This window comes from Rhinatrema bivittatum, chromosome 12 (genome assembly GCF_901001135.1).
Source record: "Rhinatrema bivittatum chromosome 12, aRhiBiv1.1, whole genome shotgun sequence".
In the NCBI taxonomy this organism is placed as follows: domain Eukaryota; kingdom Metazoa; phylum Chordata; class Amphibia; order Gymnophiona; family Rhinatrematidae; genus Rhinatrema; species Rhinatrema bivittatum.
Window position 1 is genome coordinate 17,162,289 of NC_042626.1, and position 14,424 is coordinate 17,176,712.

The 14,424-nt window shown below is 43.4% G+C and overlaps 1 protein-coding gene across 1 annotated transcript in view; it reads left to right on the forward strand.

The window, feature by feature from the left end:
• Positions 1 to 14,424, forward strand: part of CELSR2 (cadherin EGF LAG seven-pass G-type receptor 2) — a 139,329-nt gene that overhangs the window by 50,446 nt on the left and 74,459 nt on the right. Inside the window, exon 2 of the mRNA XM_029574255.1 lies at positions 13,126 to 13,764. Coding sequence (XP_029430115.1) covers positions 13,126 to 13,764 — 639 coding nt within the window. The remainder of the gene's footprint in view (positions 1 to 13,125; positions 13,765 to 14,424) is intronic.

A 14,424-nucleotide genomic window follows, 5' to 3' on the forward strand; every position in this document is an offset into this window, starting at 1 on the left:
TCATGAGAGGTCTTGAACGAGTAGATGTGACTCTGTTATTTACACTTTCGAATAATAGAAGGACTAGGGGGCATTCCATGAAGTTAGCAAGTAGCACATTTAAGACTAATCGGAGAAAATTCTTTTTCACTCAACGCACAATAAAGCTCTGAAATTTGTTGCCAGAGGATGTGGTTAGTGCAATTAGTGTAGCTGGGTTCAAAAAAGGGTTGGATAAGTTCTTGGAGAAGTCCATTAATGGCTATTAATCAATTATACTTGGGGAATAGCCACTGCTATTGCATCAGTAGCATGGGATCTTCTTAGTGTTTGGGTAATTGCCAGGTTCTTGTGGCCTGGTTTTGGCCTCTGTTGGAAACAGGATGCTGGGCTTGATGGACCCTTGGTCTGACCCAGCATGGCAACTTCTTATGTTCTTATTTTAACTCCAGCGGGAAAAAGCAGTCTCTCAGACTCGTGATTATGTGCACAATAACAAGCACTTCCGTGTGCAGACAACATGCTTTGTGCACACAAAAATTCAAAAATTCTTTGTGCAGAGTACATGTTTGTTGTGCACATAAACCATACCCCTAAAGCATACTTTCTGCACATAAATCCTGATTGCAGATCCTGGCAGCAGAACTCCCATTTCTGGAAACTTTACTCCACCTTGGACTGGGAGATAAGTTTCCAGCACTAAGAAAACACGAGGTAAGCCAGCACAGAGCTCTGCCTTGGGAGTAATAGCTAATGCCATCATTAGCATGGTATTTGCATGACAGGGCGCTGACCTGGACACACATTGTCGGGTGCACATTTTTTCTGCATAAAACTCCTTGCTGCATCAGCAATAAAAGTTTGCACACAAAAGCTGTGCACACAACTGTGGGTTAAACTGTGCTTTGCCCAGTGCAGCTTATTAAGTTGGCCCCCAAAACAGAAGCTAATTGCATAGCTCTCTCTATAGGCCTTCTGAAGAACCAAATTTATGGTCTTCAAATTATGCAAAATGCTGCTGCACGCTTGATTTATCCCCAAGACTGAAAAAGCTTTGCTGGCTCCCTGTTAATTACAGGGCCAGTTTTAAAATTCTTACCATGGCTTTTAAAGGTTGTGCAGGGCAATGCTCCCAGCTACCAAATAAATATGGCCCTACTCGCCCTGCGAGGTCACAAGGAAGAGATTTACTGGTTCTTCCTACTGTCGAGACTGTCTGCCTCCTAGACTCCAGAAAGGGCGAGCTTTTGGTTGTTGGGCCCTTCCTGTGGGAATCTCTGAGGGTCCTGTATTTACAGGAAGCATTTGAAAGCTCATTTTTTCTCCGCAGTTTTAGGTAGGGACTGCATTTAAATCGTTTGAAAGCTGCCTGTTAAGGTTGTGCTGAAGATTACCGATGGTGTTGTTTTATGTTTGTGTTTACAATTAAGTCTGTACCCCACTTAGAACGGCACTGTCTGTATAATGCGGGCTGTAAGCTTTTAAATAAATAAGTACAACTGATGACAAGGTCATCCAGTCCTGAATTTACTCCCATTGGATACCGGGACATAAAGGTTTGATTTCCTCAACCTTATATTAAGGTAGAAACTGGGCTGAGACTTACTTCTCAAGCACAGGACACTAGCAGCTCCCCCCCACGGTCTAGGGAAGGACTGTGTTAGCAGAACAGGCTCGTAGACGGTCATTATCTGCAATGGCTCCTGTATTCTCCTGTGCTGTGTGCCCAAAGGGGGCAGATCCAGTCCTGGGTTTGCACCACTGCATGCAGGGAAATGTGCAAAGTTTGAAATGGTATTTATCAGTTCTTATATTCCACGACTTCCAGCTTTTGTCCAGTGTGGATCACATAAATAAACATCCACAATTAAGAACATAAGAACATGCCATACTGGGTCAGACCAAGGGTCCTTCAAGCCCAGCATCCTGTTTCCAACAGTGGCCAATCCAGGCCATAAGAACCTGGCAAGTACCCAAAAATTAAGTTTATTTCATGTTATCGTTGCTAGTAATATAGCAGTGGCTATTTTCTAAGTCAGCTTAATTAATAGCAGGTAATGGACTTCTCCTCCAAGAACACAGATATAACAAATTTATGAACACAGATATAACAAATAAACATAAACACAAATATAGTAATCATAAAATAACAAATATAAATTCAGTAAACAAAATCATGCAATAATTTAATTAAAAACAATTATAAAGCCTCCTTAAAATACTCACAATTACACATTCCCCATGTTTTGATGGGGGCAGGGTAGTTGGCAGGAGAACATGGTGAGTGCTCACCTCCCTCCATCCGTAGCTTGTCTTGGTTTTACTGAAGGGAGAGGAAGAGAAATTGGATTCAGACAACAACCAGCATGGACCCTGAATTTTACAGTCTGGGGTACTGATACACAGACCAGGGCTGGTGCTTCCATTAGGCAAACTAGATGGTCGTCTAGAGCACCAAGGTTTTGGAGGTGGCAAAATTCTGCCAGTATTTTTATTTATTTTTATTTATTTATCAAGTTTTATGTACCTTTGTTCGGTTTCGCCATCTCAACGGTTTACAAAGTTACGGAGTTTAACAGTGTTTCCAAAATGGTTCATATGGTTGCTAACATAGAAGATATCATTTATGAACTAGGTTTGTAGATTAATCAAAACATATTACAGAACTGAGTAATAATCACAAATTTCTTGGGTCCATCTGTTTTCCTAGTGTTATAGGATGGGAGTGGAGTTTTGAGTCAGTGGGTGAGTTGGTAGGCTTTGGTAAACATCCATATTTTTAGCTCTTTTTTGAAAATTTTTAACTTTTCTTGTATTCTGAGTTCTATTGGGAGGGTGTTCCAGAGTTTGGCGCTTCCAAGTGAAATTGCTCTCTTTTGAGTTGAGGTGAGTTGTTTGGATCGAGAAGGTGGGATCTTTAATAGTCCTTTATTTGCTGATCTGAGGTTTCTGTTTGGAGCATGCAATTTTATGGATGAACTAAGCCAGTTTGTTTGTTGTTCATATATTATTTTATGTAGTATGGATAGAATTTTGTATTCGATCCTAAATTTTATTGGGAGCCAGTGTAGAGATATAAGTGTAGGAGTGATGTGATCATGTTTTTTAGATCTAGTGAGTATTCTTGCAGTTGTGTTTTGCAGGATCTGTAGTGGGCGGATTGTATTAAGAGGTACGTTGAATAATAGGGAATTACAATAGCCCAGGTTATTTATTTATTTTATTTATTTATTTAACAGTTTTATATACCGAATTTCTTGTAACAGGTTACAAATCAAAACGGTTTACATAATAACAATAACAGTGCCTCAAATAGTGCAATTACATAAAACAGAGGAATACAGAACTAGGATCATGAAACTGTTGAAACAAACCAGGGTATATATATATCGAACTATGATACATGGCTGGTAGAGAATGGTTAGGTTAAGACCATGGTATTGGCAAAGGGCCTTGGGAATTGGGGCTAAAGTAGGACATATAGCATTTGACTGAATCGAGAGAAAGCAGGCAAGAGTCAATGAGTTACTGGTGATAGAGTTGATTTAAGATCATCTGGCGTATGATTCAGCAAAGGCCTGCTTGAATAGCCAGGTTTTGAGTCTTTTCTTAAATATGACCGGGCAATGTTCCAGCCTGAGGTCTGGTGGAAGAGAATTCCAATGTATTGGTCCAGAGGCTGAGATGGCTCTCTTAATTAATGAAGTTTTTAAAGGGGGGACCATGAGGGTGTCCTTATATGCTGCTCTTACCGGCCTGAATGGTAAGTGAGGTCGGAGAGGGATCATGAGTTCTAGTGGGGTCATATTGTGTAGAGCTTTGTGAGTAATGGTGAGAACTTTGTACCAGATTCTGTATTTGATCGGGAGCCAGTGGAGGTTCTTCAAGATGGGAGTAATGTGGTCACTTTTTTTAGTCCTGGTGAGAATTCTGGCTGCTGCATTTTGCAGCATCTGTAGTGGTTTGATGGATACTGCAGGTTGGAGAATATGAGTAGTTGAAGGTTGATAGGTTGGAGAATATGAGTAGTTGAAGGTTGATATGTTGGAGAATAAGAGTAGTTGAAGGACTGATCTGAAGTCGTTGGGGGAGAGGAAAGGTTTTAATTGATGTAATGTTAGGAGTTTGTGATAACCGTCTTTGATTTTAGCTGTGATGTGATTTTTGAAGGAGAGTTCTTTGTCAATTATGACTCCAAGGTTGTGTGCATGATTGACTGGAGTGATAGCCACTTTTTGGTTTATTAAGTTGAGTGGAGGTAGTTGAGGAGAGTTGTTCTTTCTATCCAGTATGATTATTTCAGTCTTATCAAAGTTTAGTATGAGTTTCAAGTTGGTTAGTAGTTGCTTTATTTTGTTTAGGTAGGTGGCTGTTTTTTTGTAGGTTTCTTCCAATGGGTTGATTATTGGGATTAATATTTGAATGTCATCTGCGTATATGAAGTGAGTCAGGTTAAGGTTTGATAGGAGGTGGCAGATCGGAAGGAGATAAATGTTGAAGAGAGTCGCTGATAGCGCGGAGCCTTGAGGGGACTCCGGTGTCAAGATTGATTTTTTTTGAAAGGGTGTCATTGATCCATACTTAGTATGTTCTTTGTGATAGATATGATGTGAACCATTGTAGGGTTTTTTCTTTTGCACCAATTTCAGATAGTCGTTCAATCATAACAGAGTGGTTTACCGTGTCAAAGGCTGCTGATAGATCGAGTAGTACCAGAAGGTAGCTGGGGCCGTTTTCAAAATCTTTGAGTACGGTGTCGTTCAAAGATAGTAATAATGTTTCCGTGTTCAGTTTTCTGAAGCTAAATTGTGTGGGAAGTAGGATATTGTTTTCTTCAAGGTGGTTGCTGAGACGGGAGTGGATGATTTTCTCAATGATTTTGGCAATGAAGGGTAGGTTTGATATGGGTCGGTAGTTCAGTGGATTTTCTGGATCAAGGTGGTTCTTTTTCAGAATGAGTTTGATAATTGCTGATTTTAGGCATTCTGGGTAGTTTCCTTCAGTGAGGGATAGGTTTACAATGTCAGTTAAAATTTTAGTTATTGAAGGTTCAATATTTTTAATCGTAGTTTTGGGAATGGAGTCAATAGGGTGTTTAGCTGGGTTCATTTTTTTGAGCATTGTTTGGATTTCCAGTGATGATGCAGTTTCAAAGTTGGGCCAACTTAATGTTTGAGAGTTTTGTATTTTCTGGTCTTGTGAGTTGTTGTTGATGTTGAGGTTGTTATTTATGAGGTTTTTGATTTTTTCATTAAAGAATTCTGCGAGTTCGATACTTGTGATCTTGGATGTTGAAGATAACTGGTCATCATTGAATGATTTGGTTAGGCTTTTTATGATAGTGAAAAGCATCTTTGGTTATGTTGGTATTTGTTTATTTTATTTGAGTAGAAGTCTTTTTTTGTTTTGTGGATGAGTTTTTTTGTATTCTGCTTGTGCTCTGTATGCATTAAGTAGAGTGGATGATTTATTGTTGTTCCTCCAGGTTTTCTCTTTTTTTCTGAGTTCACGTTTGGCTGATCTGATGTTTTCATTGTACCATTGGTTGTGATGTTTTGTTTTTTTTATTGTTTTTTTTATCATGGGGTTTATCTTATCTGCTACTGTTTTAGTGATGGAAATCCAGGAAGAAGTTGCGTTCTCTGCATTTGATAGGTCTGTGTTTGTTAGTTCTGTTTGTAAGTATTCTTGAAGTGTTTCGATGTGAAAAGGTGGTCTGTATGAGAAGGATTTAGGTGGGTTTTTTATTGTAGTAAATTTACAGTTTGAGTATAAATTTGCGTGGATTATAGAGTGGTCCGACCAGGGTATCTTGGTGATCTTTGTTTGGTGGTTATTCCATATGTTGGTATTTATGAAGACGAGGTCAAGTGTGTGACCTGCCTTTTGCTTTGGGCCATTGATGATTTGGCTAAGGCCTATTGATGAGAGCGCGTCGATGATTGAGGAACATGTGAGGGAGTGGGGAATGGTATCTATGTGTATGTAATTCTATTCAGCCAGATTCTACCACTTCCACATGTAAAAATGTTATTACTAATGTAAATACCTATACCTAATGTTATTCTCTCCCTTTTCTTCTCTCCTCCCAGTTCTATTACCTTGTTATTTGTAACTGCTTCTTTCTACACAAATAGGTTATTGAATTGTTCACTGTACACCCCTGTTATATGTAAACCGGCATGATGTGTTTGCAACATGAATGCCGGTATATAAAAAATTTTAAATAAATAAAATAAATAAATAAATGTTGAAGTCACCTAAGATGATTATGGGTTTGTTGATGGATATTTTTGTCAAGAAGAATTCAATAAGTGGTGAGCAGTTTCGATCCAGAGTATTGGGGGGGGGGGGGGCAGTATATCAGACATATTTGTAGTTTTGGTGAGTCAAATAGTGCAATTTCCAGAGGGGTGTAGTTATTAGTTGGGAGTAATTTCATCTGTAGGATTTTTTTTGGTCTGGGAATTGAGAAGGTTTTGTAGAAAGGGTTGTTGATTTGGTTGATTAGTACTGTGTCTGTGTTTTTTATCCATGTTTCCGTGATTGCTATGAAGTCCGGCTTGTCATCTTGAAGAAAGTCATTGATGATGGGAATTTTCTTTATTATGGATTGTGCATTAAAAAGCATGCATGATAGTGCTAAGTAGCTGCTGTATGTTTTTGTGTTGTTGTGAGTTAAGGTAGAGTGTTGGTATTTGTGTTTTTTTTTATTTCATGCTTATGTCGTTTTGGTTAATTTCTAATTTCAATTCATTTCTGTGATTCTTGCTGTAGTCAGGGGGGTTGAGGGTTTATCATTTCTTGGGTAGTTTAGGAAGAAAGTTTTATGATGATTTAGTGCTTATTAGTGTTAGCACTAAGGTTTGCACTAAGGGGTGCACAAAGGGGAGTGCCCCTTTGTCGCTCCCCTTCGGCGCGCGACGCTTGGTGGTCACGATCGATTTAAATGGTCCACGGCTTGAGCTGATGATGTTGGGGGGCGGGGTGGGCCTCCCGCTCGCGGCTGTCCCTGGTTTTTTAAACTTTCTGAGTATGAGATCTAGAGGGGTGCTGCACCAGAGCCAATACTGTCAAAGAAAGGGGCACTGTGCTGGAGCCACTGCCATCGGTAGTTAAGCTGGGGGAAGGGGGGGTGAATGACCAAAGCTTTGCCTAGGGCGCCAAATATGTCTTCACTGGCCCGGATGCAGACATTAGGTATAAAGCACAGGACTGCTTCTGTGACCAAGTCCATAAGCAAAGCACATTCAAGCAGCATTGTCTGAAGTATCCAGAAGCTCCTCACCCAGTAAATATGTTGCGAGCAGTACATTTTTTTTACGGGTTATCATAAGGCACAGGGATAACTGCACGGAGCAGCAGTTGCTACCATAAGAAGCTAGCTGGGCAGACTGGATGGACCATTTTGGTCCTTTTCTGCATCATTTCTAGTTTACTACGACCTGCAATATCTATGCACGTGGAAGTTTGTTTGAACACGTTCAGAAAGCAATGAAAAGCCCTTTGCTTTGCTCAAGCCTAGGGATGCTGCAATCCTGACAGTGTCTCAGCCATTTCAGAAGCCTCCTAGTTATTTCAAATTTAGAGCATTGACTTTAAGACCTCAGGAGTTGTTCTTTTATGTTTTCATTGTTTTTGCTTTTGTTTTTTTTTTAAGAATGAACTTATTGTGACTCACATTGATCTGTGGATATTATGGGCTATAACATTTTAAATAAATAAATAAACAAATGAGCCGTGGGAGAACTTCCCCTGCATTTCCCAGCTGTAGCTCAGATAAATCCAGGTGCTTAGCTGCTTTGGTCAGTTTTATAGCCCCTACTAGGCTTTTTGGAACCGAGCCGGAGATGTGCAAATAATTTCTTTGCAGGTCTGACGATACTGCTGTGCTGCCTAAGGTCTTTGTTACTCAGAGACATCAGAGGCGCCAGCATCACGCTGGAGGTTTCAGGAGGGCTTGTCCCATTGCATGCAGGGAATTGTAGTCCCCGTTTTCCTGGGCATAAAAGAAGGACTGACAAGTTTGGATATGACTCGGGCTGTGAGCCTGCACGACAGTCTCCCTACCTTGCTCACTTCTTTTATCCGACTATGCCAGGATGCAGCTCTGCTCTCAGGGGTGAGGTGCAGCTGGACAGCTGTTTTCTCACCAGTCTTAATTGCCATTTAGCTACTGACTGGATGGTAACCTAAGGCCTTTCTCGCTAACCACTGTTTGTTCAGGCAGGCTTTGAACCTCCTGTTTGCACACACGCGCGCCTCATGCATTGTCTCTATGGATGCGTTAAAAATGTGTTTGCTCCTGGCAGATGCTTCCTTGTTTACTCCCACCCTCCAGGGTTTGCTTTCAATTATATTTTAGTGAATTTATTGCTGATTAAAAGTGCCAGGGTGCAGCACCAGAAGCATAGGAAAGCCAGTGGTAATGCAGGAACAGAGTAGATGACACCAGATAAACATTAATTGGTCTGCCCAATTATTTCAGTTCATCCTACTAAGGGTATCTCCCATCTGCCAGCCAGAGAAGCTTGACTGCCTGCAGGATATCATATTATTGTGTCTGCATTGCTAATACTCTGTTTACATTCCTCTGCTGCTCTCACAGTGGTAGGTGTGGGCCTGAGCAGAGATGGACTTGAGATGCTGAGTCGGTGTCCTCGTGCTCCTGGGCCCTCTCCGTTGTTGATCCCTCATCTGAATCGATGCTGTGTGATTTGCTGTCATGCCGTGCCAGGCACGGATCATCCCCAACCTCAGACTGAGCTTAGACTCCCGTCAGGAAAGTGCTGGATACAGATCATAGGCCGGACCCATGTCAGTTTTTGTGTGCTCTTAACTGCGCGGGTGCGGTGGGACCAGAGTTTTTCAGGTTATTCTCCCAGCCTGGAAATTAATAGAATGAGCCATCACTTATTTGTTTGTTTCCAGGGCCTGATAAAAAGAGGGCATGAAGGACCAAGGATGTCTGTTTCAAAAGGCGAGGGATGGTGTCTCCCAATCTGGACCTGGGGTTTCAGGATATCTGCAAAGAATGTGAATATGTTTGCATATACTGGAGACTCAAAGCTTGCTGACACACCCTATGCATGATCATTGTGGAGCGCGGACATCCTGGGAACCTGATCTGTTGGATGCAGCTACAGGACGGGGTTGGGAGACCCAGGGGTAGAGGTCTGGAATGGAAAGCGTCCCTCTCTGATAAATTTCAGCCTTTGTGATTTTGCTTAAGGCAGCATCTGATCAGTCTGGACTCGCATACAGATGGACACTGCAGTGCTCTCTTAAGAGAGGATCCCTCACATTTTAATGCAGTTTATTCCCTCTGGTGGCCGGGCTGCTCTCTTCGCCACCTTTGGCTGATGCTTCAACACTAGCGTTCTATCCATGGAGGAGACTTGATGAGTATGGTACTATGCGAGAGGTGCAGTGCTTGCCTTCTAGACACTAATATCTGGTTTGAGAAGACCTTTTCCTGGCCATTATACCAATGGGGGCATGAGGGACTTGGGGGTGTGCCCTTCAGTTTAGGGGTTGATCTCCTGTTGCAGAGCTAAACTAGCTGACCTTCTGCCAGAGTCACTGACTTTCCTGGAGGCCCAGATACACTGGTTGCTGCTCAAAATGCTGTCATATGTATTTGAAAAATTGGAACTACACTCCATAGATGCAATGGGGTAAAAGCAGGACTGCAGATAACACAGAGCCAGCTGCAAGCCAGATTTCTGCTGCCTCTCACCCTGGGCCAATGCTTCCATTAGGCAAAGTAAGCACCAACACTGCAAAATTGTACTCAGAGGGACGCTGTGGCAGAGCCAGTACTGCCCAAGAGGCGAGGGCTATGGTGGAGTCAGTAGTAGGAAGCGCTGCGCTGGAGCTGCTGCCAATGGTTACGTTGCGGGACGGGGGTTGCATAAATAAGATTTGCCTAGGGCACGACATTCTCTTGCACCAGCCCTGCTCTCAGCACCTCTGCCTGGTGCCTCTGGACAGTGTGAGGCCCAGGAACATTCTATGTAGCCCCACAGTCCCCCGACTGCTATGTCGCTCCGCCTCAAATGGGTTTCTTACAAGGTGGGCTATTTCTGCCTGCTTGTTTCCATCCTGTGGGCAGATGGCCACTTCTCTTGCTTTCCTGATATCCTGACTCAGTGTTTCCCAGTCCCCTCCTGCAGGCACATCGAACCAATCAGGTTTTCAGGATATCCGCAATAAATATGCATGACAGAGATTTGCATCCATTGGGTCTCCATATTCATTATGGCAATCCTGAAAACCTGATTGGAGAGGAAAGGGTTGGGAAACGTCCTGACTTATGAATATTGGGTTTTCAGTCTTGAAAGATTATGAGTATACATGGATGCCGTGTTACAGACAGGCCGATACAGAACAGTGCGCTCCGCTGGAGCGCACTGTTCTGTATCCAATCGTGAACCCACGATTGGATGCACATTTTCGACGCGCTACCGTTACCCCTTATTCAGTAAGGGGTCGAAAATGCACGTCCAACTCCCCCCCCCCCAAACCTAATAGCGCCTGCAACATGCAAATGCATGTTGATGGCCCTATTAGGTATTCCCACGCAATTCAGAAAGGAAAATGTGCAGCCAAGCCGCACATTTTACTTTCAGAAATTAGCGCCTACCCAAAGGTAGGCGTTAACTTCTCCGGGCACCGGGAAAGTGCACAGAAAAGCAGTAAAGACTGCTTTTCTGTGCACCCTATGACTTAATATCATGGCGATATTAAGTCGGAGGTCCCGAAAGTTACAAAAAGTTTAAAAAAAACATTTGAAGTTGGCCCACGGCTCGCGGGTTGAAAACCGGATGCTCAATTTTGCCGGCGTCCGGTTTCCGAACCCATGGCTGTCAGCGGGTTTGAGAACCGAAGCCGGCAAAATTGAGCATCGACTGTCAAACGTGCTGACAGCCGTCACTCCTGTCCAAAAAGAGTGGCCTGTGCGCGCACCGGGAGAGCTCACGTTCGCCTGCTCTCCCACGGACTTTACTGTATCGGCCCGAGAGTGAGCTTGTTTTAATAAACTTAAGGCGAAGAAGCAGCTGGAATCTGAAACAGGATTCCATTTAGTATATACAGTCTTTCCATCTTCTTACAGCTTGAGACAGGGAGTGAGTAGTATTTGCTCCAGAAAGATTCGGTAAGAGCAGTAACTGAATCAAAATTAGCCAACACCCAATGCTTCAACCGCTAAAAAAGAACAGTGCCACCCAGTGGTCACACAGTAGATTGCAGTCTTCAATGTAGTAGGCTTTAACTTATGGCCATGATGGCTGCTCGTTCTCTCTCTCTCTCTTTTCTTTGTGTAATTTAATGTTTATTGGCCAGCCATGGATAAACACAGACAGCAACATAAAACAAGACTACCATATTACAGTCATTCAAATAATCAAATCATTGAATGATAACAAGAGAAAGCTATAAACACTTAAATATAAACCACCTGTGTCCGTTTCCTCTTACCTCCCCCTCCTACCTTCCCATGACCCCCTATGACACCCCCCCTCCCCCCCAATACAGCCCCGTAAGCCCACAGTTCGTCTAACACTGTTCTCAGGACAATTCCAGGTCTCTCATTGTAAATAATAGATCATCAGCAAACAAAGTCATTTTGTATCAATTCCCTCCTAATGATGCCCCTTTTATAATCAGATTTAACCTAATTTTTGCCGCAAGAGGTTCCAAAGAGAATGCAAATAATAGAGGTGAGAGTAGACAGCCCTGCCTTGTACCCCTTTGTACTGGGAATAGCTCAGAATACCCCCAATTACCCTAATACTTTGGTTGATTATACAATGTTTGAATCCATTTTACAAAATATTCCCCCAGCCCCATTTTCTTCAACACTTTAAATAAGAAGGGACAATGTAACGAATCGAATGCCTTTTCTGCGTCTATTGCTAGCAATACAGATGGAACATCCTGATGTTTTACCCACCACATTAAATTGACAACCCTCCGCACATTATTGCAGCTAGCCTGCCTGGAACAAAGCCCAGTTGATCCCCATGTATTAGTAAATGGGCCACTTTACCGAAATGCAGAGCTAATAAGAACATAAGAACAAACTTTTCAGATCCAGATGTATTAAGGAAATGGGCCGACACGATGCCTGCTCATTCTCTGACTCGTCTTTAGCATTGTTTAGTCTAGTCTGGTTTATTTATGTGTTACTCGCCTCTACAAAAAGAGCGAGGCGAGGTACAATAAAACACTCATAAAATATAAACATTGAAGTAAAATACAGTAAAATGAAAGACAAACTATCAGAGTTAGATGCAATCTGCTGAGGACTTCCGAAAACATCAAATAAAAAGATAAAGAAGGCAATACGCAAGCATATCTTGACCTGAGCTGCGGAAGAATCCTTAAACCCCATTAACTGATGCGTTACTGTGTATGTTCTGTCGTGAGCCACGCCGGATAGGGGCAGCCAAGAAATAAAGTTAACCATAACTAAAAGCTTTTTGAACTAAGTAAGTGTTTAATGCCTTTTTAAATAACGTTAAATCAGATAGTAGACACAATGATTTGGGAAGAGTATTACGCATAACAGGCCCTGCAATGGAGAACGCACGTTGACAAACTTCACGTAAATGAGCTGTTTTTAGTGAGGGAACTGCCAGCAGCTCTTTATTTGTCGACCTCAAGGACCTAGAAGAACTGAGTTAATCCATATCGGCACTCTGTCATAGATTTAACTTTTGAAGCCAAGCAATCACTTTATATTTTGAGTGTAACTCAACTGGAAGCCAATGTAAATTAGATAATACAGGAATGATGTGTTCTCGAAATGAAGAATTAGTTAAGACTAACGCTGCACTATTTTGGACCATTTCTACTGCTCACAAAGAGTTGACTTCTAGTCTGAAAATCCGAGGGATCTAGTAATGGTTTTAACCTACGTAATAACTGTAGTTTATATATGCGGACTTAACTATTGATTTTCTACGTGGTCGCATAGCAAGATGGGTATCAAGCGTGACCCCTAGATTGTGGACTTTAGTTTTTTATGGGAAGTCTGAAATGTTTTAATAAAAATTGTCTATCTTTTCTTTTCACGTCTAGGAAATAAAAGTTTATTGTATGAAAGTAGATAAAGCGTCCATTTTGTGTTTCTCTCTGCAGATGGCATCCACAGCGTCACCGCACAGTGCACCCTGCAGGTCACTGTCATTACGGACGAGATGCTGACCCACAGCATCACCCTGCGGCTGGAGAACATGTCCCAGGAGCGCTTCCTATCCCCGCTCCTCTCCCTCTTCATCGAGGGCGTGGCTGCCGTGCTGGCGGCTCCCCGGGACGACGTGGTGGTCTTCAACATCCAGAACGACACCGACGTGCGGGCGGCCGTCCTGAACGTCAGCCTGTCCGTCCTGCTGCCTGGCGGCTCCCGCGACCGCTTCTTTCCCTCGGAGGCCCTGCAGGAGCAGCTCTACCTCAACCGCACGCTGCTGGCCGCCATCTCCGCCCAGCGCGTGCTGCCCTTTGACGACAACATCTGCCTGCGGGAGCCCTGCGAGAACTACATGCGCTGCGTCTCTGTGCTGAGGTTCGACAGCTCGGCGCCCTTCATCGCCTCCGACACGATCCTCTTCCGCCCTGTCCACCCCGTCAGTGGCCTGCGCTGCCGCTGCCCCCCGGGCTTCACTGGCGACTACTGCGAGACAGAGGTGGACCTGTGCTACTCCAGCCCCTGCGGAGGCAACGGCGTGTGCCGCAGCAGGGAGGGTGGCTATGCCTGCGAGTGCCTGGAGGACTTCACCGGTGAGTTACCACCACTCCTGCTAGCAGAGCATTAAATGCTGGTTGAGTTGTTGGGTTGAGCCCTGAGCTATAAAGATGGCCTCATATAGTGAAGGGGCTTGGCTTCTGGCATACGTCTCTTATTTTTCCCAAACCCACTGTAGCCCCCTCTGCTCATTGTCTTTGGACGCGGTCAGGACCTTGGGGTGGGGGGGAAGAGGTCCCCCCTGAATTTCAGACAATGCGACCCGAGGTCCTCCTGAAGGCTGAACCTGCACTAGTCCGCGCCGGCTTGAGGTCCTGCTTGGATTCGGCTGACGAGTCCGATCCACGGGACTTTCTCTTGCAGTTGTGGGTGTAGAGTTAGGACCCGGCCCCCGTGCGTCCCTGCCTGCTTGTGGAGGGAACCGCGGTGTCTGCGGCGCTGGGTTTCCCCTCGTACACAGTATGGTGAAGGACCTTCGTTTTCAGTTTTTATTTTATTTTGCCTGGAAATTTCAATGTGACAACAAAAAAAACCAAAACAAATCGGTGAAAAAAATTACTTTGTTATTTACGCAGGAAAATAAATCAGCAGAAAAGTCATTTTTACACCGATTTTTTTTTACGTTATCACATTGAAATCTCCAGGAAAACTAAAGTAACTAAAAAGGAAGATCCCTGAGTATGGTGTGGTTTTTT